This window comes from Talpa europaea, assembly GCF_964194135.1.
Source record: "Talpa europaea genome assembly, chromosome: 16".
In the NCBI taxonomy this organism is placed as follows: domain Eukaryota; kingdom Metazoa; phylum Chordata; class Mammalia; order Eulipotyphla; family Talpidae; genus Talpa; species Talpa europaea.
Genome location: NC_140084.1, coordinates 47,145,997 through 47,167,002, shown reverse-complemented (window position 1 = coordinate 47,167,002; position 21,006 = coordinate 47,145,997). Strand labels below are relative to the sequence as shown.

The 21,006-nt window shown below is 54.9% G+C and overlaps 1 protein-coding gene across 2 annotated transcripts; it reads right to left on the bottom strand.

The window, feature by feature from the left end:
- Positions 1-1,232: 1,232 nt before the first annotated feature.
- SNRNP70 (small nuclear ribonucleoprotein U1 subunit 70) lies at positions 1,233-17,634 on the bottom strand. Of its 2 annotated transcripts, none has more exons than XM_084257717.1 (9): positions 17,446-17,634; positions 16,130-16,192; positions 15,959-16,013; positions 10,267-10,331; positions 10,062-10,124; positions 8,109-8,190; positions 4,870-4,971; positions 2,124-2,211; positions 1,233-2,041 (listed from the first exon to the last, which is right to left on the bottom strand). In XM_084257717.1, exons 1-9 carry the CDS (start codon positions 17,590-17,592, stop codon positions 1,357-1,359), a joined length of 1,350 nt encoding a protein of 449 aa, XP_084113843.1. In that variant the 5' UTR covers positions 17,593-17,634; the 3' UTR covers positions 1,233-1,356. The 2 variants fall into 2 exon arrangements, with proteins under 2 accessions (XP_084113843.1, XP_084113844.1); XM_084257718.1 differs by having other exon boundaries at positions 1,233-2,014.
- Between the last annotated feature and the right edge of the window lie 3,372 nt (positions 17,635-21,006).

Genomic DNA, 21,006 nt, shown 5'->3' with positions numbered 1-21,006 from the left:
CCTACCTGCCTCTGGGTTATCAGGCCAAGTCTGCCTTCAGACAGAAACTTGAAATTGGGTTTTGCATTTGCTTGGGCAGCAAATGCCTAGCAACTAGGCATCCTGAAAGCTGAAGGTGACCGCTCTGTGAGTTCTGCCTCCAGTCCTGCCCGGTGTTCACCTGGAGTCTTGGGCGTCTGAGGTTTTACACTGTTTCCTTCTCAAGAGCTGAGTCACCCAACTGAAGCCTGTACCATCTTTTTTAACCCAGTCCAGAATTTGCTGAAACATCAACTGCAGGTGGACCTTTCTTCCGACTCTTGTGCGCATGCTAGTCCCCTAAGCATGAAATGGTGAACCTACCTACTTTCAGGAACTGTCAGTCTTTCTCCAGCCTGGCCTGCCTGGAATTCCTGCTCTACCCCATCTTCTCGCGTGCTTACTTCACTCCCTTGTTCTTTCTCTTGGTCTTGAACTCACACAACAGCTTCCCCTTCACACATTCAGTTGTCACTTCCTTGAGTAATCTAGTGCCCCCCCGCCCCTCACAGGGCATGAACTGAGGACTGTGAGGGGAATATTAAAAAAGGGGCTCGGGCCTCCCCTGGTGGCGCAGTGGTTGAGCGCTGGGTTGCGAGGTTGCCTGCAGCCTCTGAAGCGCCAGTTTGATCCCCAGCCACCGGCGAGGGTCCCACACAAAAAAAAACAAAAACAAACAAAAAAACCCCAAAAAACAAACAAAAAGGGGCTCCATGGTGGCCTAGGGGTTAAGTCTCAGTGCTATCTTGCGAGGGCCTGAGTTTGATCCCCGGCCAGGAAGCTGAACCACATGGCGCAGCAGACCTCTCCTGTCTTCCCGCTGCTCCCCTCAGCAGTGTATTTCGTTGGGTCTGCCTGTTCTGCTCCCCACTCTGTCTCTGGTAAATCCTCTCACCACCCACACACACCTCTGGCCTGCACCCCAGTTCGTCTATACAAAGTAAAATCTTTAAAAATAAATAAAAACGACGAAAACCACAAGGGACCAAGGACTCTTACCGGGACTTCCTTACTCAGCTTAAACTGCCCTGGCATAGTGGGAACCGCCTCAGTCCTAGATCATAAAGCTCAAGTTCAAGGCAGGCCCTGGAAAACAAGCCAGCGTAGGGCTCGTGACAGACAATCTTGGGAGAGGCGACACGGAGCAGTGAAGAAACCAAGGGGCCCTTTATCAACAGGAAATTAATTTTATTTTTAAATCCAAGGGACCAGAACAAGTAAGGAGACTCCTACCCTTGGCTGGCGAACTCAGAAGGCCAAGACTGAGGGAAGAGGATGACAGCAATGGGGCGGGGAGGGACACGTCCAAACAAACAGGTGACAGGTGAGACGCCGTCTTCACTCTGGCGCGGCCTCCATCAAGTACCCGTTCTCTGGAGCCAGATACCCGTCGCCTCCCTCGGACTCCATGTACATGTCTCGGCTGTCGTTGCCCAGACCCTCCAGCCCGTTGTCCTGACCGCCGCCGCCGCCGCCCCCACCTCGGGCCTCATCCCTGCCCCGCTCACCACCCCGCTCCCCCCGCTTGTGCTCTCGATCCCGATCCCGGTCCCGGTCCCGGCGCCGCTCCCGCTCGCTGCGGTGGCTCCGACGTCGATCCCGGTCGCGATCCCGACCCTTCTCCTCTGGACCATCAGGGCCGTCAGGGCCCAGCTCCCCAGGAGGCCCGTCGTCAGGAGGCGCGTCACCAGCCTCAGAGGGCTCCGCCATGTCGCCGCCACCGCCGCCGCCGCCGCCACCACCACCGCCGCCGCCACCTCGCAGCTCCTCCTTGCGCTCTCGCTCCCGCCGCGCCCGCTCCCGGCTCCGGCTGCTTCGCCGCTTGCGGTCCCGGTCCTTGTCCTTGCTCCTCTCCCTGGAGCGCCTCCGCTCCTCCTTGTCTCGACTCCTGGAGCGCCGCCGCCGGTCCCGAGAGCGGGAGCGTCGCCGTTCTCGCTCCTTGTCTCGCTCGCGGCTTCGTTCCCGGCGCTCCCGCTCGCGGTCCCGGTCCCGGTCCCTGTGGGGAAGCGGGGAGGGGCCCGGCCTGGATGAGGCGGGCAGAGGTGTGTGGCAGGGCTCCCCCACGAGACCGCCCCCCGTCCCAGGAAACCAGCTGCCCATCTTACCTCTCGTCATAGCGGGACGTGTCGTCCCGGCCCGAGTGCCGGATGTTCACGTCAGCCCCGCCCCTCCTGGTGCCTCCGAGGCCACCTCCTGCGGGAGACGGCGGGAGATGAGGGTGAGCGCGGGCAGGGCGCGGAAGGGGGGAGATGCGCGGCAAAGCGCACAGGCGAGGTCACCGACGGCCTCTGCTGCAGTCTGTGGGGCGAGGCCATGAGAGCACCCAAGGCCCTGCCCACACCACAACCAGGCATGTGGCGGCGAGGTGGCCTCCCACAGGGTGAGAAACACCTGCGGCCAGTCTCCAAAGCGCCTGGGCTCACCCCGAGGGGCACCACACTGCCTCCTCCAGACCTGCCCTTCCACCGGAGCCCCGGGACCCCTGCTGAGTGCAGGCAGTCTCTCCCGCCCCTGCCCCGCCTCCAGACCAGGGCCCTGGCTCTCCCTGGCCCAGGCACTTTCCAATCTCACCCTCTCCTCTTCCGGCCAGTTACTGGGATCATCATCCTTCCCTTGGGATCTCATCTTCTCAGCCTACTTAGCCCCACTGCCCCCCACAGCAGACAAGCGCGGTCCTCAGAAAGCCGGCTCTGACTTCCCACACGAAGTCACCCCCCCACCACCACACAGATTATAAACATTCCTTCCCTGAACTTCAAACACAATTTCCTACTTTCTGCGAGAAGGTCTCCCTCCAGGACACCACAATGCACCCACCGGAACACGCCACGTGTGTGCAGGGCACCCAGCACATGGTACAGCACCCAATATGTAAATGTGGGTGTGTCGGAGACAAATGACTGGACAACCCCGAGGAGCAGCCGGCACAGTCATGCTTCAGATGGGGGAGCAAACTCCAAGTCACCTGCCCACAGTGACTCAGCAAGGAAGGTGCAGAGCTGGCTGCCGCCAGAACCTGCCCTCCCCTCAGAGCCCGGCTGCCTTAGCGCCTCGCCGGGAAGAAGCCTCAGTGAGGGAGGCTGGGCTGCACACAATGAGGCAGGAAAGTGAACGAAATGCCCAGATACCAGAGAGACATTCCCACAAGGCCAGGTGGCCTCCCAGTAACCTGGAGGCTCCAAGCCCTGGCCAAATGCCTCTCCCAACACGGTGACGGACGCCATCGCTAACTTGGTGACAATCAGTACATTACAACGCAACACAAGACACGACACTAGCACGTGCTGCCTGTAGGAAACATAATCACTCTGTCACAAAAACTTGTGTTTGGGGTACAGCAGTTCCCCTTATCTGTGGGGGACAAATTCCAAGACCACCCTGTGCATGCCTGAAACCAAGGCCAGCAGCAAGCCCTATACACGGTTTCCTCTGCAGGCAGCTGTAAGATTTAACTTATAAATTATGCGCAACGAGAGATGAACAGGAATGCAGTAATGCATGCCGGGACGACTTCTAACAGTAACTGTAGTGCAAGTCATGTGAAGTGCCTGTCTCTCAAAATACGGTACTGTACGCAGCATTCTGGACTGTATCTGAGAGCAAGTAACAGGAACCCCTGACTAAGCAGCAGGGGGCCAGGTACACCTGCAGTATTTTTGCATATACACTTGGCGTAAAGATCGATCTGGTCTCCACATCGGAAGTCTGAATGCCAAATGAAGCAGAAACCTCCGAGCTTCTGCAGGAAATAGTAGACTCTGAAGAGCCCACTTAACCCCAAAGAAACCAGAGAGCAAGAAAGTTATTATATCCAGAGACTTAGCAGGAGAGGATGCGGTCTACCCTGCAAAGACAGGAACGAGTTTGGCGTGCAGAGACACATGGGACTGAGAGCAGAGGGGACTTGTCCCTGCCTGGGTGTCTGCCCAGGGAAGACCACCTTGGCCGAGCCCCGTCGCTCACTCTGACAGGAGCGTCCTCCACAGGTATGTGTGGACAGCGAGGCAGGTCCAGGTCTAACACTGAGCCAATCAGCTTCCCCCAGCCCGAAACAGAGACACCTCTAAGAGAGGGTGCAAAGCAGGGAGCTGCGGCTTGGTGCACCAGGCTAGGCCAGGCCGACGGTGAGCAAGGCAGAAGCAAACTGCAGAGGTGCCAGAGATGCTCCTGACATCAAGATCCAGCAGCAGCTCTCAAGGCCCACTGGCATCACACGTCTCTGGGCTCCAAAAAATAAGGCCTTTGTGCTTTAAGCAGCTCAATGTAATTGATACTTAACAACCAAACCGACCCTTTTCTGAGATGCTGAAGAGAAAGCCGCGGGGGGCTGAATGGGGGGGCTGAATGGGAGGGCTGGGGGCAGAGGCTGTCTAGCTCTGGGCCACAGCAGGTGATCAAATAGACTGGCTGCTGCATCAGGGAAAGAATGACCAACCGAGCAAGCAAGAGCAAAGCGTAAGATGAGAAAATGACGTTCACAATCCCACTAGGTGCCCCCTGCCTAGTGGGCACCCGACAAGCTGAGCCCAGCGAACTCTGAGCTTGTTTCCACTTTACAGGATAAAAGAAAACAAAGCTAGCAGTTCCTAAGTATGCAAGCAGCCCTTGATATCAGACTGACCTCCCCAGGCCAGTGCTCCTGGCTAATGACCGGCAACCCCAAATGGGCACAGATGTCAGGAAGCCAAGGGCAACAGTGCCGAAGGTCCTGGTGCCGAGGCGGCGCAGGAAAGAAAGGAGCGCCCTTATGGCTGGCGAGGGGGACAGGGCGAGGAGGCAGACGGCTGCAGAGGGTGGAGGACAGAGGGAAGCCACAGGCCCCCCAGCCCAGTGTGGGCAGAACGGGCTCACCTAGCCGCCGGGGCCTCCAGCCCTTCACAGTTCGGCCCCTCTCCACGTCCACAAGGACTCTTCTGCCATCAATCTTCTTGCCGTCTGCGTGTTTGTAAGCGGCTGCAACAGATGTGGGGAGGGGGGAGGGGAAGAGTCCCCAGAGGGTCCTCTAGTCAGGACAGGGCCCAGCTAGGCGCGTCCCCACCCCCCACTCGTCCCCCATCAACACACTCGCACACGCACACATGCCCACCAGACAGCCAGGCAACTGACAGCCAGACCAACCCTCTCCCCGATCAGGGAGGGGCCTGCTCCATCTCAGCGCCTGCTCCCTATCACCCCCCCATCACTACTGGGGGGGCCAGCTGTCCACCCCAACACCCCCCCACCCACCCCCGAGCCCTCAGGCACATCCTCCACGCTGGATAGAGCAGCCCCCTCCTGCCAAGGCGGCCAAAGTTGCTGCAAAGAAACTGGAGGTTAACTTAAGGCTGGATTCTGCTGTGGGGGAGGGCTCCTCCACAACCCCAGGCATGCACCCTAAGACATCATGCTGAGGGAGGAGGCCCAACTGGGCCCCTCTGCACCCCAGTTCACACCGGTTTTCATTTTGTTTTGTTTTTGTTTTAGTGGGAGGAGGGTGAGAGTAGGGGCAACAGACATCAGAACAGAAAATGAACCAGAAGGGGGTGGGAGAAATCTTTAGGCGATGGCAGGGAGCAGAAGGGCGGGTTACGGTGCTCCCAGGGGCCCTGGAGGGGCCCCCTCCAGCAGATGGGGAGAAGGGGAGAGGCAAGGGAGACGTGCGGTGCTACTGCAAATCCCTGCCTTACCTGAGACGACTGACCGCCACCCCATCCCAGCTCCCCTTCCATCTCCCCCTCCAAACCCCAGCTCCATACAATGCCAGGAGGCTGTGCCCAGCTGGAGCCTCTGGGAGAGTGAGGAATAGAAGGGGAGATGTGGGGAGGGCACGTTCCTCTCTTGGGTAGAGCTCAGCGAAGGGCCGGCCCCGTCCCCCGCCTGTCTCATGTGGGGCTGTCGGGAAGGCCAAAAGGTCCCCGTTTCACCACCCCCAGCCCTGGTCTAGGGGGCTGTCCTCAGCCAACCACAATACCCTGCCCCGCCCCAGCCCGCTCCCCCCCAAATAACAACCAGAGGAAGAGAAAAAGGTGCCATTTACCGATGCCGGCCTTGCGGGTGTCCAAACCGAGCGGGATGGGGGGGGCTCGGCAACTCCTGGGGGCCTGGCGAGGAGGCGGGCTTCCCGGGGGGGGACACGGGACCGCTTACCTGAAGCCCCCAAGCTTACCTGAGCACGCGCACAGACCCCACACCCACCACCAGGGGGTCAGCTAAAGCTACAGGGAAGGGAACGGGGGTTCTAGGGCGCCACAGAGAGGGAAGGAACCACATCTCCTGCACCACCTGGAGACAGGCAGAGGAAGTGGTGGACCCCAAAGAAACCTCATGGAGGCCTTGAAAGATGGGAGACAAGGGTTAGCATCGTCTGGGAGCTGCAAAGCTCGGGGACAATCCTGACTGAATTTAAAAAGAAGGCTGGGGAGGCCTCAGGACACCTGTCCGCCCTCACCTCTCCCACTGTGGTCAGATCCACGAGGCACAAGCCCACCCCCTCGGCACATGGAATGACTGCTGCACCTCAATCCACACACCCGCCCCCCGTCTGCTTCAGCCCGCAGGCACCACAGGGGACAGTCTGGGGGTCCAGGAGATGGAGTGCGGCCTGTGATCTGGTGAGGAGGGGCCGCGTGGCCCCTGAACCCAGAGGAGGGCAGTGGGGGGAGGAATTTAAGGGCTGGGAACACAGTCAAGCAAAGGAACCCTGCTCTGGCTCAGTGTCCCAAAACCCAGAAGAGGCCCAACCCGGGAGAAAACAGCAGAGAAAACATGTGATGTGTGTCGTCCTAGGCTTCTCTCTCCCTCGCCTGCATGTCTAGACAGTGGAAGGGTCTTAAAACCTACCGCACCTCCAGCTGCGCGCGGCCTGCCTTCTGACCCCTCCCACACCCCAGCTCCCGAGTCCATGCACTCTGGAGAGCGGCAGGGCACCACAGCCCCTCAGCAGGCCTCAACCATGACAGGACAGAGCACTTCCAATCTAGCAATCAGAGAGTCGCGTCTCCAGGGTCACCCGAGTGGCAGCCCCACAGAAGGCACAGGGGCAGGGGCACCAGGGTGGAGGGCTCTGCCTGGAGCCCTGGCCCGAGGGCGCCCGTCTGCAGTTTTCCTGCCACCCTGCCACTGACGTCATGAAGCCAGGTGAGTCGGGGGCTGGGCGGCCCAACTGGAGAGGCCAGCTGCCTTTCCCTTCAGGGTGCACCCGTCCCCTCCTGGGTTCAGCAAGATTATCGGAGAGCGGATGGATTGGGGCACAGGACAAAGGGCACCCAAACAAGGAAAGGGCTCCGGGTGCGGGGAGGCTGAGGGGTGCGACTGGGGGCGGGAGAAGGGACACCTCGCTAATCCTGAGCTGCCTGGCTAAGCTGGGCTGGTGTGCGGTGCTGAGTGATCTTACCCATGATACAAACCCTTATACCAACCATACACTGAGGTGTTGTAAGGGGAGCGTAAGCATCAGCTGCAAGCCAGCTGCGTGGTGGCTGCAGTGACAATAAGAACAGTCAATTAATACGGCGGCCCCTGGACACGCCGCAGCCCTGCCCACCCCCACCCACCCATCCCTGCCCATGTGGACGCCGCCGCAGCCTCAAAGGGGGCTTGGAAGATGTGGGGGCAGGCGCTGAACACGCCTACCAGCCCACTGCCCGCTGAGGAACAGGGTGGGGGGCTAGGGGTGGGGAGGCAGAGGGTCGGGTGGCCCAGCCCCAACTCTGCTGGGGGGAAGAGAGGGCAAGTTCAAAGACCAGGCCTAGTTCCAACCTGGCCGCCCCCAAACGCCAGTGGGGGAATTGGGGAGTAACTCCCCCAAAATCCGACCCCTCCCCCCACCTCCAGCTGGCCCCAGCCCCCACCCAGTTCCTTTCTTGCCCCTGAGGTTCAACGTGTGACACTTACCTCCCCGGGTTCACACACACACACACACGTTGTGGGGGATTTTGGTTTTTGTTTTTTAAAAAACACGTATATAAAAAAAAAAAAGATATATCAGAAACAGAGGGAGAAGGAGAAGAGACATCGCTAATGTCAGGTCTGGCGGGTGGGGACAGACGACGGGAAGGGACGGGGCAGCAGAAAAGAGAGGGTCAGAGACCGGGCGCGGGGGAGGTACTCACAGTGCATGTCTCGCTCGTGTTCGTACTCGATGAAGGCGTAGCCGCGGGGCTTCCCCGACCGCTTACTGTAGACCATGTGGATCTGGGGGCGGGCAGGGCAGAGGTTAAGTGCTGATACAGGGAAGTGCCACCCCATCAACCACACAGCCCACGAACCAGGTGCTGGCCTGGCTGATGCCGGTGACAGATGCCTCAAACCCCGTCTCTCCTCCTAGAGCCGTGATAACCAGGAGCCCGTCAACTCCAAGGGTAGGAGGGTAACCAGAGGGGCTCCCTGGAGGACAGGAAGTGATACTTCAGCCAAGACCTGAAGAACAGAGCGGGTTGAACAAGAGCACAAAGCGCCAGCTGGCCGGATCTCGGAGAGGCGGGGCTCCGCAAGTACTAAGGCTTGGCTGGGGCACAGGAGCTAGAGGCCAGGGGTGCGGTTTGGTTTGGTCGGGATGGATTTTAATGAGGAGCCTTGGGAGACAAGGCCAAAGAGAAGGGCAGGAGCCAGGTCATGAAGCCAACGGGAGGCCAGGAGCATAACCTTTAAGGAACTGAGAAGGGTTCTGAGCAAGGAAGGGCCAGCATGGGGGTATGTGCAGTCAGACAGGATGCCAAGCTGTGGAGACGAGAGGGAGCTCTGAACACCAAAGGGCAGGGAGTGCGACGGTCAAGGAGAAAGAGCGATGCAAATTCAAAATCTATCAAGTGCAAATTGGTCTGCAGGGCTCAAAACCATGGCAGCATTCCAGGGATGGAGGCTACCAAGGGGGTGGGATGGCATACAGGTAGAAAAGGGCACCGAGGTGGGCAAAGACCAAATGGTAAATGCCCCAAAATACCAGGCTACAGCAAGCACATCTGTCCTGCCTGCTAGGTAGGCCTAGGGGGCTATGAGCAGAGGAGAGGCCGGCTCAGAAAGCGTGCTCACTGACCACACGGCAGACTCTGCAGTAAGAACAACGGTGGAGCAGAGCTGCTGGGACAGAGAAAGGCTCTGGGGAGGCAAAAGCCTTTGAGCTGGTGCCCAAAAGATGGTCTGTTGCCCACACACTCTACAACCACTCCAGAGTGACCACCCCGTGGCATGGCTGGGTGTGGCCAAGTCCACAGGGTCCAAAAGCCAACTGAGACTCCAAACTGTGACACAGTGGGATCACAGAACAAGAGAGTGAAGACGACATCGCTAGTCTGGACTGGGGGAGGCCAGCACGGCCCTTTCAATGTCTGTCCCTGGGTCAGCCATTTACCTGCACGGCAAACTCGAGCCTCAGTACTGCCGGAGCCCGCAAGGAACTTCGAAACTAAACGAGGAGGCCTCCCGAGGGGCCCAAGGGGTTAAGCACAGCAGCAGCCTCTGCAGCACTGAGTTTGATCCCCGACAACCAGGGAGCCGCCCACATGGTGCAGCAGACATCTCGTCTCGCCCGCTGCTCCCCTCAGCAGTGTGTTTCGGTCAGTCTGCCTGTTCTGTTCCCCACTCTGTCTCTGGTGGATCCTCTCACCCCCGCACCTCTGGCCTGTGCCCCAGTTCTTGTAGGCATGAATAAACAAATCTTTAAAAATAAATAAGCTAACCGAGGAAACGCCAGCCAAGCATAAAGGCTTGCTGGGAAGCGGTGCCAGCACTCGCTCTCTGTGACGGCCAGAGAGCACCTCCAGCGCTGACATCCGCCTTGAGCAAAGGTGACGAGATGTGTAAGGAAGCAGGCCTCGTTGTGGACCAGCAAAGCTTTATGTATAAATAGTACACTCGGCTGCCCCCTGCTCTAAAATCAACTAGAGACAGACTCCTTACGTTTACTTCTGCTACCTGAAACCTGCGGCATGAGGCGCAGTCAGCACGTTCACCCAGACCAGAGATGCTCAAGTCCTGAAATGATCCGTGTCCTCAGGGCTCGGCGCCAAGCCTCCCTGCTCCCTCCACATACCCCCAATTCAAATTCCCCGTCCCTCTCTACGCACTCTTTTGATGGGTCCGTACACCTCAAACTCTCTCCGGAGCTTGGATTCTGTTGTGTCGTAGTTCTGCAAGGAGACAGAGGCAAAGTTTAACGGGAGGAGTGAATTGTCCCAAAGCCCCCACAACACTCCCCAGGGCCCAGCCTATGATCCCAGCCCCAGACTCTCAGCCGTCCAGGATGCCAGGGGTTGGGAACCAGAAACTCACCACTCTAGCCACAAAGAGAGTCTTGAAGGCATCCCCTTGAGCATTGGGATCATTGTGAGGGTCCCCTGTGTAGGAAGAAGAGGATTTATAAGTAGAACATGCCAACGGTTCTATGGAACATGGCAGGCAGCAGCGCATTAGAGGAAATGGTTGGTGTCGGGACCTTCTCCCTTTACCTAATTTGATAGGAAAAGGATGAGATGGATTTCAAGCTAGACAGGATGAAGCAGGCCTCTACCATTCCAGAGCTACATTTCCTAAAGCCCTGGTCCCTCGGGTGTGAGTAACACACAGCCAGGCTGGCACCTCTGAAGACTCTGATCCCTTCAGGACCTGACCTTTGTCAGCGGCAGAGCCACACTGCCACCCACTGGCCCAGTCTGTAACTACACTCCGCCGAGGAGAGTGATGAAGCAACCCTAAGGTCGGGGAGCTGCAGTGGAGAGTCCAAGCCTCCCCTTCCCCCCAAAGCCGTGGCCTTGGGGAGGAAACTGCACTGGTGCTAAAGCTCACGGAAGACCAATCAGCACCTTGCTCCCAACCTTGCTAGGACAAGGGCACCGAGTAACAATCTCCCCAGGCAGGAGCCAGCACTGGTACAAAACCAGTACCACAGGTGATTCGGATGGTCAGGCCTGGGAAGATTTTTCCACCAAGTATGACAGCCTGTGCGCTCATGTTGGCCTGAGTCCTGCCAGGACCCGAGGAACTGCCCACTACAGCAGTGGTGTTTTTGATAAGTGTCCTTACTCGGAAGAGCTGACTACATTCTGAGAGAATCCCAAAGAAGGAGTAATGTTAGTAAGTGACTCAACATATATTATGATTGTAACACTGCGCTGGGCGCTGAGAATTCATCATCACATCACACATGGAAACGAAAGCAAGCCCTGGGGCATGGAAAGACTTGTCAGAGCAGTAGTGTAGCGTCCAGGCTAGCCTCCCAGCCCAGGCATTCTCACCACCTGTAGCCACAGGGACCACTTCCAGGAAGACAGTTTGGATGTTGCAAGAAGCCAGAAAGATAATGCTGCAGTAGTGAGTGAGGTTTGGCTATAAACATAAACTAAGTTCAAGACTGCTGATCACTGGTCCTGATCAGAAAATTTCTTTAAAAAAAAAAAAAAAAAAAAGGGCCTCCCCGGTGGCGCAGCGGTTGAGCGCTGGGCTGCGAAGCTGCCCGTAGCCTCTGCAGAGCCGGTTCGATCCCCAGCCACCGGCGAGGGTCCCACATGGCGCACAGACCTCTCCTGCGGCGCCCACTACTCCCTTCAGCAGTGTGTTTCTTTGTTGGCCTGCCTGTTTTGTTCCCTACTCTGTCTCTGGTGGATTCTCTCACCCTCCCGCGCTTCTGCCCAGTGCTTGTATAAATAAATAAATCTTTAAAAAGCAAAACAAAACAGGGGCCTCCCCTGGTGGCACAGGCGGTTAGGCTCAGCGCTGTGAGGCTGTCCGCAGCTTATGCTGCGCTGGTTCAATCCCGGCCGGCCAGCTGGCAGGCAAGGATCCCACATGACGCAGCAAACCTCACCTGTAGTGCCTGCTGCTCCCCTCAGCAGTGTATTTCGCCAGTCTGCCTGTTCTGTTCCCTGCTCTGTCTCTGGTGAATCCTCTCACCCGCCCCGCTCATCTGGCCTGAACCCCAGTTCTTGTATAAATAAATCTTAAAAAAAAAAAAAAAAAAAAAAAAGATGGCACAAGGGGTTAAGACGCAACCCATGAAGCTAACACAGCCACTGCAGCACAAGTTCAATCCCTGGCCGGAAGCCCACATAGCACAGCAGACCTCTACTGTCTCACCCGCTGCTCCCCTCAGCAGTGTATTTCAGTTAATCTGCCTGTTGTGTTCCCAACTCTGTGTCTGGTGAATTCTCTCATGCCCCGCACCTCTGGGCTGTACCCCCATTCTTATATGCATAAACCTTAAAAAAAATAAATAAATAAATAAAAGAAGAAGATTGAGCCCACGTGAAAGGAAACAACTATCAGGCCACCCTGGTGGCCAAAGGGTTAAGCACAGCACCGTGAAGCTATCTGCAGCAGCCTCTGCAGCACAAGTTTGATCCCCAGTCGGCCAGGGAGATACCCACATGGCACAGCAGACCTCTCTTGTCTCGCCCGCTGCTCCCTTCAGCAGTGTTTTCAGTTAATCTGCCTGTTCTGCTCCTCACTCTGTCTCTGGTGAATCCTCTCACCCTCCCGTAACTCTGACCTGTACCCCAGTTCTTGTATGCATAAATAAATCTTAAAAAAAAAAAAAAAAAAAAAAAAAAAAGGAAACAACTATCTGGAAACTGAGGCAAGCCTCTGGCGACAGCACCTCTGTATATTCTCTGTGTATAGCTCTCAACCTGCACTGGATTCTTCTCATCCATACACTCAAGAAATACTTATTGAGGGCCTCCCCGGTGGCGCAGCGGTTGAGCGCTGGGTTGCGAAACTGCGCGCGGCCTCTGCGGCGCCGGTTCGATCCCTGGCTGCTCCCCGGCCACCAGAGGAGGGTCCCACATGGCGTGCAGACCTCTCCTGCCGCCCACTGCTCCCCTCAGCAATGTACTTCGGTCCTTCTGCCTGCTCTGCTCCCCGCTCTGGCTCTGGTGAATTCTCTCACCCTCCCGCGCTTCTGACTGTACCCAGTGCATGTATAAACAAAAACAAACAAACAAACCAGCAAACAAATAAATAAAGCATGCCTCTATTAAAAAAAAAAAAAAAAAAAAAAAGAAATACTTATTGAACACTCTACATACCTGCAAGTGAGGTAAGTGTTGGCAATTCAGCAGCACATAGAAAAAAATCCCCCTATCCTCTTGAACCTCACATACTAATGAAGGGCGGCCAACTTCATGATAAAAAAGAATTTCACTGATTCTATCAGATGACAGAGATGGGAGGAGAGTTTAAATGGAAAGGCTGGGAAAAACCTGAGATGGTGACATTTGACAAAAGACCTAACGGTGTCAGGGCAACAGGAAATACACCTCCCAACACCAGCAGCAGGTTGTCCAATAGCTAAGGTGGGAAGCCTACTATGGGGCCAGTGAACAGGCCTGGTGCATGGACAAAGTACAGCAGGAGAGCGCTGAGCTCCGTGAAAGGTGGAAGAGAGTGCCAGCAGACCAGAAGCATGCGGGCACACTGCAACATTTTCTGTAGTTTTTGGACCCCCAGGAGTCCAGGAGCGTGACTGAAGGTAGAAACTAGTGCAGCTGAGTCAAAGGCACCCTCACGTCTGAAGAAAGAACAAGTCAGCTGACTGAGGGTGGCAGTGGACAGAAGCTACTCAGCAGTTCGCCAGCCAACATGGCTACATACATACCCTGCCACTGTGCAGGTAGAAGATACTCGGATGAAGTGCTTCTCCAGACAGTGCAGAACAGGCTCAAAGGACTGGGGTGACAGAGGACCGGCGGGCTTTCAGATGGCAGAGAAAGTACCTTGGAACGCTCAACCTTTGCTAAGCATCCTAAGTGTAAACAAGCCTCCAGGTATGGTCTTAAAAATAATCCCTGGGCCTCCCCTGGTGGCGCAGTGGTTGAGTGGTGGGCTGCGAGGCTGCCTGCAGCCTCTGCAGCACCGTTTCGTTCCCCGGCCACCAGCGAGGGACAGACAGACAGACAGACACACACACACACACACACACACAAAATCCCTGATGGTGGGCCTCCCTAGTGGCGCAAGGAGTTAAGTCTTGGCACTATGAAGCTATGCGCAGCCACTGCAGCATGAGTTCTATCCCCCGCCAAGGAGCTACCCACATGGCCCAGCAAAACTCTCCTGTCTCCCCGCTGCTCCCCTCAGCAGTGTATTTCAGTAGATCTGCCTGTTCTGCTCCCTGCTCTGTCTCTGGTAAATCCTCTCACCTCCACAGCTCTGGCCTGTACCCCAATTCTTGTATGCTTAAATAAATCTTTAAAAGGGGCCTCCCTGGTAGCACAAGGGGTTGAGACGCAACCCATGAAGCTGTCCAAAGCCTCTGCAGCACGACTTCAATTCCCCAGCTGGCCAGGGAGTGACTCACATGGTGCAGCAGACCTCTTCTGCCTCGCCCGCTGCTCCCCTCAGCAGTGTATTTCAGTCAATTTGCCTGTTCTGTTCCCTGCTCTGTCTCTGGTGAATCCTTACACTCCTGCACACCTGGCCTGTACCCCAGCTCTTGTATACATAGATGAATAAATCTTTAAAAAAAAAACTTAAAAAAACAAAAACAAAACAGGATCCCATTTCTAAAGTGTGGAAAACAACTTTCATGGGAGAACTTATCCAAGGCCATTCAGAAAAGGGCCAGGCTCGGGGGTAACTCATCGGGTCAGACAACAACGGCTGTATGGCCAGGCAGCAGAGCTGAAAGACGCTCCGGGTGAACTGCCTTGACTGCTGCCGACACCTGTGTGTGCCACGTCCTACGGGAGCCAGGGCCACAGTGGCAAGCATCCCATCCACACCCTGCCCTCTTATGGCAACTGCACCTACCACAGAGAGGTGGGTATGCATCAGTGACTCCCTGCAGACAGCGTGACAAACTGCAGCATACTCAGGGATCTCGGCGCTCAAGGGGGCTCACACTGAGCATATCAGAGGGGCTGTTACACGTAAGCCAAAGTAATGTTTCCAGACTAGGGGGATCAGGACAAAAGCCCAAGGGCTGAGACCACGGGCAAGGATGAGGCATGCTCTGGTGGGTGTGGTCAGAGCAGGAAGGAGCTCGAGGCAGGAGAGTCTGGAGTAGTGGTCAGGGAAGGGACTCTGGTCTTCCTTTCCTGAGAGCAAAGGAATATGCCAGCAGAGAAAGGCACAAGCAGACTACACTTTAAAAAGGCCCACAGGACTTAGTGGGGACAGAAATACACAAGCTAGTTCGACAGCTGTGTGGTGTAAAGGCAAGAGGGGACCTGAGTGGTAGCGGACACACAGTCCGTCAGAAGAGTCAGGTCGGTGACATTTATAGATTAAGGGGGACAGTTTTAAACTGGGTGTTAACTGAGGTCATGGCCGACAGAGATGAATGGCCTCATCCCAGTAAAGGACACATACAAAGGAGCCCAGGTTGAGGGGACAGGCAAACCCTAACTGGACGCTGCATCTGCAATGCCACTTGAGAAGACATCTGAAAGGATGGGAAGGGAGCTGGAGTGAGACGCAGAGCTCAGAGCGCTCAACTAGATGCCCAGGGATTTGGGCGTCTGGCACATATGTAATCATCACTCCAGGACTAAGGTTCAGTCAGAGTACAGCAAGGTTCACACTACACTGTCCCGTGTAGAAGGAAAACCCAAGTCTCCACATAGAAAGCCCTCGCTGACAGAAATAGGCCTTTTGAGGTGGATCTGTGGCTGTCTTGTGATGTCTCTCCTGTCCCATATTCCAACTCCTCCCCCTCCGTGGAAGGGCTGGAATATCCCCAGCCCAAGGGCCAGGGAGAGAAAGCAGAACCAAGACAGTCTCACTGGCCCAGAACTCACCGCCTATGAGACCTGCCAGGCAGTGGGAGCGCTGCCACGTGTTCGACCCTCTCCCTTCCCATCAGTCCTCACGCCACACTCTCTGACTTAAGTGCCTTAACCCAAGACAGTGCCTGGCAAACAGCAGGGGCTGAGAAGTGAACACTCCCGCTTCCCCAAAATAGGGTTTTGGGCTGATGTGGGAAAAAGGACACAAGAGGGCTTGGAGAAGGAACAGGAAAGAGACTTACACATTTTAAGCTCTGTCTCCACTTCCTGCTGTCGCCGCTCAATCTTTTCCCGTCTCTGTGGTGAGAAAGGGGAGACGGACAATTGAATGCAGACGGAAGTACCCTGATGTCAGGGACCATCCTGGAGAAAGTAGCAAAAGGACCTGGGGCTAAAAGGCAAAAATCACACACCTTCCTCTCCATGCGTTCCTCCCGGGTTTCTGCTCGAGTTGGGGGAGGGGCATCTCGAGGGTCCTGGGAACAAGAAGAGAGGTGACAAGGTAGGCAGAACTGGGGGAACTACAAGGAACACCCATCAACTTAATAAGGATCTCAGTCACCCTCCCCGCCCCCGAACAAATAAGCAAACATGGACAGTTCCCAGCCAGTGGAAGCAGGGGAGTGGCACAGTCACAGTGTGGCCCACAGACGAATGCTACCCACCAACCGATCAGAGAAGCACAGAAACCACATGTATGCAGAAATTTCTACAGCAATCTGAGAGTAGTTTTATGCCCATTAAACAATAAAATTAAGTCCTTAGAATCTTATAAATACTACAAAATAATCATTCTATTATTTTGTCCAAAGCATCAATCTACAATGGATTATAAATAAAACAATCTCTCCATCAGACAGGCACTGGGCTTAAAGCAAAAAAAGCAAATGTTACAGGGCTCAGAAGCAAAAGACTGGACATCCTGTGAGTACCTGGGCAGTCCTTGAAGTCTCACCAACTACTCATTAAACAATGACTGACATACACCCCACGCCTTCAAAGGGTGCCACTGGCCTGCAGTCATTAGTTTAACTGGCTAATAACATTTCCCAAATACCAGTTCATGGAGGGTGGTAGATCCTACTAAACAGTCATTCTTCTGTTATCTCTCTACCATCTTCTGCCCTGCAACTTCTATCTCCAGCAGCCCTTTCCTCCTCTAACTTCTGGCTAGGTGCCAGCGTTTTTGTACCTAAGAAGTGCATGCTGTTATCCCAACTTTATAAATGGGGGAAAAAAACAAACAGAGGCACTGAAACCTAAACCATGTATTTGTTTACCCTGCAGGTGCAGACCTGAAACTCTCCAGTCCTAGTCTTAGTTCTCCATCATTCAATTCTAACCAATTACAAATATCACACTATTAATGAATACAGTGACATATGTTGATATTTGCTAACTGCTTGATGCTAAGCTCCATAACAGAATTTGCAACTAATTCCCCATCTATATCATGAGAAAAACACAATTATCCCTTGCTAAGGATGCAGAAATCAACACACTAAGATACGCCCCTTGCCAAGGTCACAGAGCTGAGATAATGGTGTGCCAGGACTACCACCTTCTACAACCTCAAACAGCAACTATTACTGTAATTCCACAAACCCCCTGTAAGGGCTCTTAGCCCCATTTACTACAGGGAAACTGAGGGTCAGAATGAGTTACTGTCCTCAATCATAAAGTTAGAAAACCCAACCCAAACCCCTCCAAGTTTGATCAGTGAACTCACCTCAAACTCCCGGATGTAGGGCGCAATGCCACAGTAAGGTTGATTGTGGTGTTTCTCATGTGGCAGTTTCTCCAGGGGTGGTAGGTATGGGATGGGGTCACGGGGGGCAAAGAGGGCCAGAAGGTTGGGTGGCAGAAACTGGGTCATCTTGTCAAGTCTGAGAGCAGAAACAAGGAAAGCCTTATGTTAAGGTGGGTCTGTAGAAATGACGCCCATAATATAATCCCTTGACTCCTCAGAAAAGAGGCCAATCGGGGGTAAAGTCTCAGTACCGAAGTAAGTTCTATGAGGGAAAGGAGTGATCCATGTGATCACTCGGTGGCACATAAGTAAATCTGAACTCAAAAGCAAGTTCTTGGGGGAGGGCTGTCTGAGCGCCGGGCTAGGCCAAGCAAGGGAAACAAAGCCTGAGAAAGATTTCTGAGTACTAAAGTCTGAGTCCCAAGCAAGGAGCTGAGAGTTCCGGCGTGGGGGGTGGGGGGATCCTGAAGAGGAAGACGCGGAGCAGCGGCGGCTGGTGACTCTCTACCTCAGAGAACAGGTTACAGGGTGAGGGCGGCAGGAAGCCGCCGATCAATGGCAAAAGGGTCCTGTGCAGCAGCACCTCCAGCCAGGGGCTTATGGGTAATAGATCCAGGTCCCCCCAAAAGCGAACGGAATTGTGGGTAAGGGTCCAGGCCGCCGCGGAGGTGAGGAAGAAAAAGGCAACACCGCAAAGGCCTGTGGGTAGGGGGGACCAAGTTGGGGGGAGGGCTATGAAAGAGGTCCTGAGTGCCTAGAAAACACTGGCTAAGGGGTGCCGAGAGGTGCCTTAGCGGGGCGCGGGCAAGGGGCCCGGCGCCGGGAAGAGACGAGGGCCCACCGCAGGGGATTGTGGGTAGCGGCCCCGCACCCGGTAAGGCCAGTCAGTCTCACTCACCTGCCGCGCGGCGCCCTCCTCGGCCTGGCGACGGTCAGGGGCCTCGCGGAGGCCCCTCAGCAGCAGGGACTCCTGCTTTGGCTTCGACTCCGGCGGCGTCCGCGTCCGGCTGACTCCGCCGCCCGCCCAGCGCGCGCACCAGGCCGCTGCTCACGAGCCCGCGCGGCCTCAGCTCGCGACACGGTCAAGGGGTGTATCCGGGCTCAAATCCCTCCGCCAGTCGCACTGCGCACGCGCCGCGCGAGAGTAGCCCCACCCACACACTGGGGCTCGGCGCCGCCGCAGGCACAGCGCACGCGCCAGTTCACTACCCCCGCCTTCGGGCACCTAAACTCCTGGGCTGCCGCAGGCTGGAGTGCGCATTGCGCACGCGCCCTCCGCTCCGAACGTTGTCCCTCTACCTCGCGCTCACCGCTCCAACCGTCTCTCTCCGCGAGACTCTTCGTGACGCTCCGCCCCTTTACTAACGCACTTCCCGGATCTTGCGCGCATGCGTATTTTTCTGTACGCTTATACCCCTCCGCCAACTGGCAAAGAGTCCCTACGTGAACAGTGTGATTACGTTGCTAACTAATCTATGGGGTCAGTAACTGTTCATCGAGGTCTTTATACTGGTAGGAGGTGTTTGGTCTCGGTGGCTATAATATGTAACTAAAGCAAACTCTTTTCCTTCTTGGAGTTTCCATTGTACTGGGAGAGACAATAAAGGCGTTTAAATGAATAAATTTAATTTTAAACAGTAGACAGCACAACAAAGAAAAAACAGGACCGAATAAGGGAATGGGCAGTGAACGAGGGGCTTTGTTTAGAAAAGAGTGATGTTTGAAAGACGGCCCAATGAAAAGGTGAAAAGGTGATAAGAGCGGGGTCAACAGCAAGTGCAAAGGCCCTGAGGTGTAAAAAAAATGTCAGGAATCTCACGTTGTTAGTCAGGATATCAGATAAGAATTGTATTTTAAGTTTTTTTTTTTAAGATTTATTTATTTATGCATACAAGAGCTGGGGTGCAGGCCAGAGATGCAGGGGGTGAGAAGATTCACCAGAGACGGAGTGGGGAACAGAACAGGCAGACTGACTGAAATACACTGCTGAGGGGCGCAGCAGGGAGGCAGGAGAGGTCTGCTGCGCCATGTGGGTTGCTCTCTGGCCCACAAGGAATCAAACTCGTGCTGCAGCGGCTGCGAATTGCTTCATAGTGCTGCGCTTACCCGCTTGCGCCATCAGGGAGGCCCCTATTTTAAGTTTTTGGATGGATTCAATTGCCCATTAAATATTACAGAAATTATTGCAAAATTTAAATAAATAATTTCATGTTTTAAGAACATGGACTATAAACACACGTTTATGGGTTTTCAAAAAAGGTTTCTTTTTATTTATGCATAGAACTGGGATGTAGGCCAGAGGTTGGGGGGGGGGTGTGTGAAAGGATTCACCAGAGACAGTGGGAGCAGAGTAGGCAGATATATGGAAATACACTGCTGAAGGGAGCAGTGGGCAAAACAGGAGAGGTCTGCTGCACCATATGGGTCAACTCCCTGGCTGGGCATCGAACTCATACCACAGTGGCTAGCAGTGGCTGACAATAGCTTAATAGTGAAGCCGGTGTGCACTGTTTATTTAGCCCTTGAACCATCACAGGTTCTTGTCCCACAAAGCCATAAAAAGGAATTCCCAGACATTTTACTTTTTATTTAAAGGATAATGGGTTTTTTTAAAAAAGATTTATTTATTTTTATACAAGAACCGGGGTACAGGCCAGATGTGCAGGAGGGTGAGAGGATTCACCCGAGACAGAGCGGGGAACAGAACAGGCAGACCGACCGAAATACGCTGCTGAGGGGGGCAGCAGGCGAGACAGGAGAGGTCTGCCCCGCCATGTGTACATCTCCGCGGCCGGAGGGGATCAAACCAGCACTGCAGAGGCTGCTGACAGCTTCGCAGTGCTGCGCTCAACCACCTGTGCCACCAGGGAGGCCCCCCAAACATTTTAGAGAAGTAAGCTGAGAGAGACAAACTTTGTTTAAGAAAGTACAGTTTAGGGCCTCCCCTGGTGGCGCAGCGATTGAGCGCTGGGTTGCCAAGCTGCCTGCAGCCTCTGCAGAGCCATTTTGATCCCTGGCCACGGGTAAGGGTCCCACATGGCACGACAGACCTCTCCTGCCGCCCGCTGCTCCCCTCAGCAGTGTATTTCATCAGTCTGCCTGTTCTGTTCCCCGTTCTGGCTCTGGTGAATTCTCTCACCCTCCTGCGCTTCTGACTGTACCCAGTGCATGTATAAACAAAACAAACAAACAAATAAATAAATAAATAAATAAAAACCATGCCTCTAAAAAAAAAAAAAAAAAAGGAAGAAAGTAAGAATTCCCAGGTATTCTGCACTTGTGAGGGGCAAGGAAGCCGTTGTGGGCCCATGTTTAGGGTACTTAAACCTTTTTTCTTCTCTATTCTAAAATCTCATCATCCTACTGTGTGACTGGCTCTTTCTCCTAGTGGCCATACTCCCCTGGGGCAGCTGTGTCCAGCTTCCCAGCTCTTATCATAGTCTTTCTTTCACTGCCCCTGTCCAAGGTTTCTTAAAATTTCCTGCCCGTATTAGCTCTCCTGGATTTCTCTGCCCTTATCTCAGAAGTCTCTTTACCTCT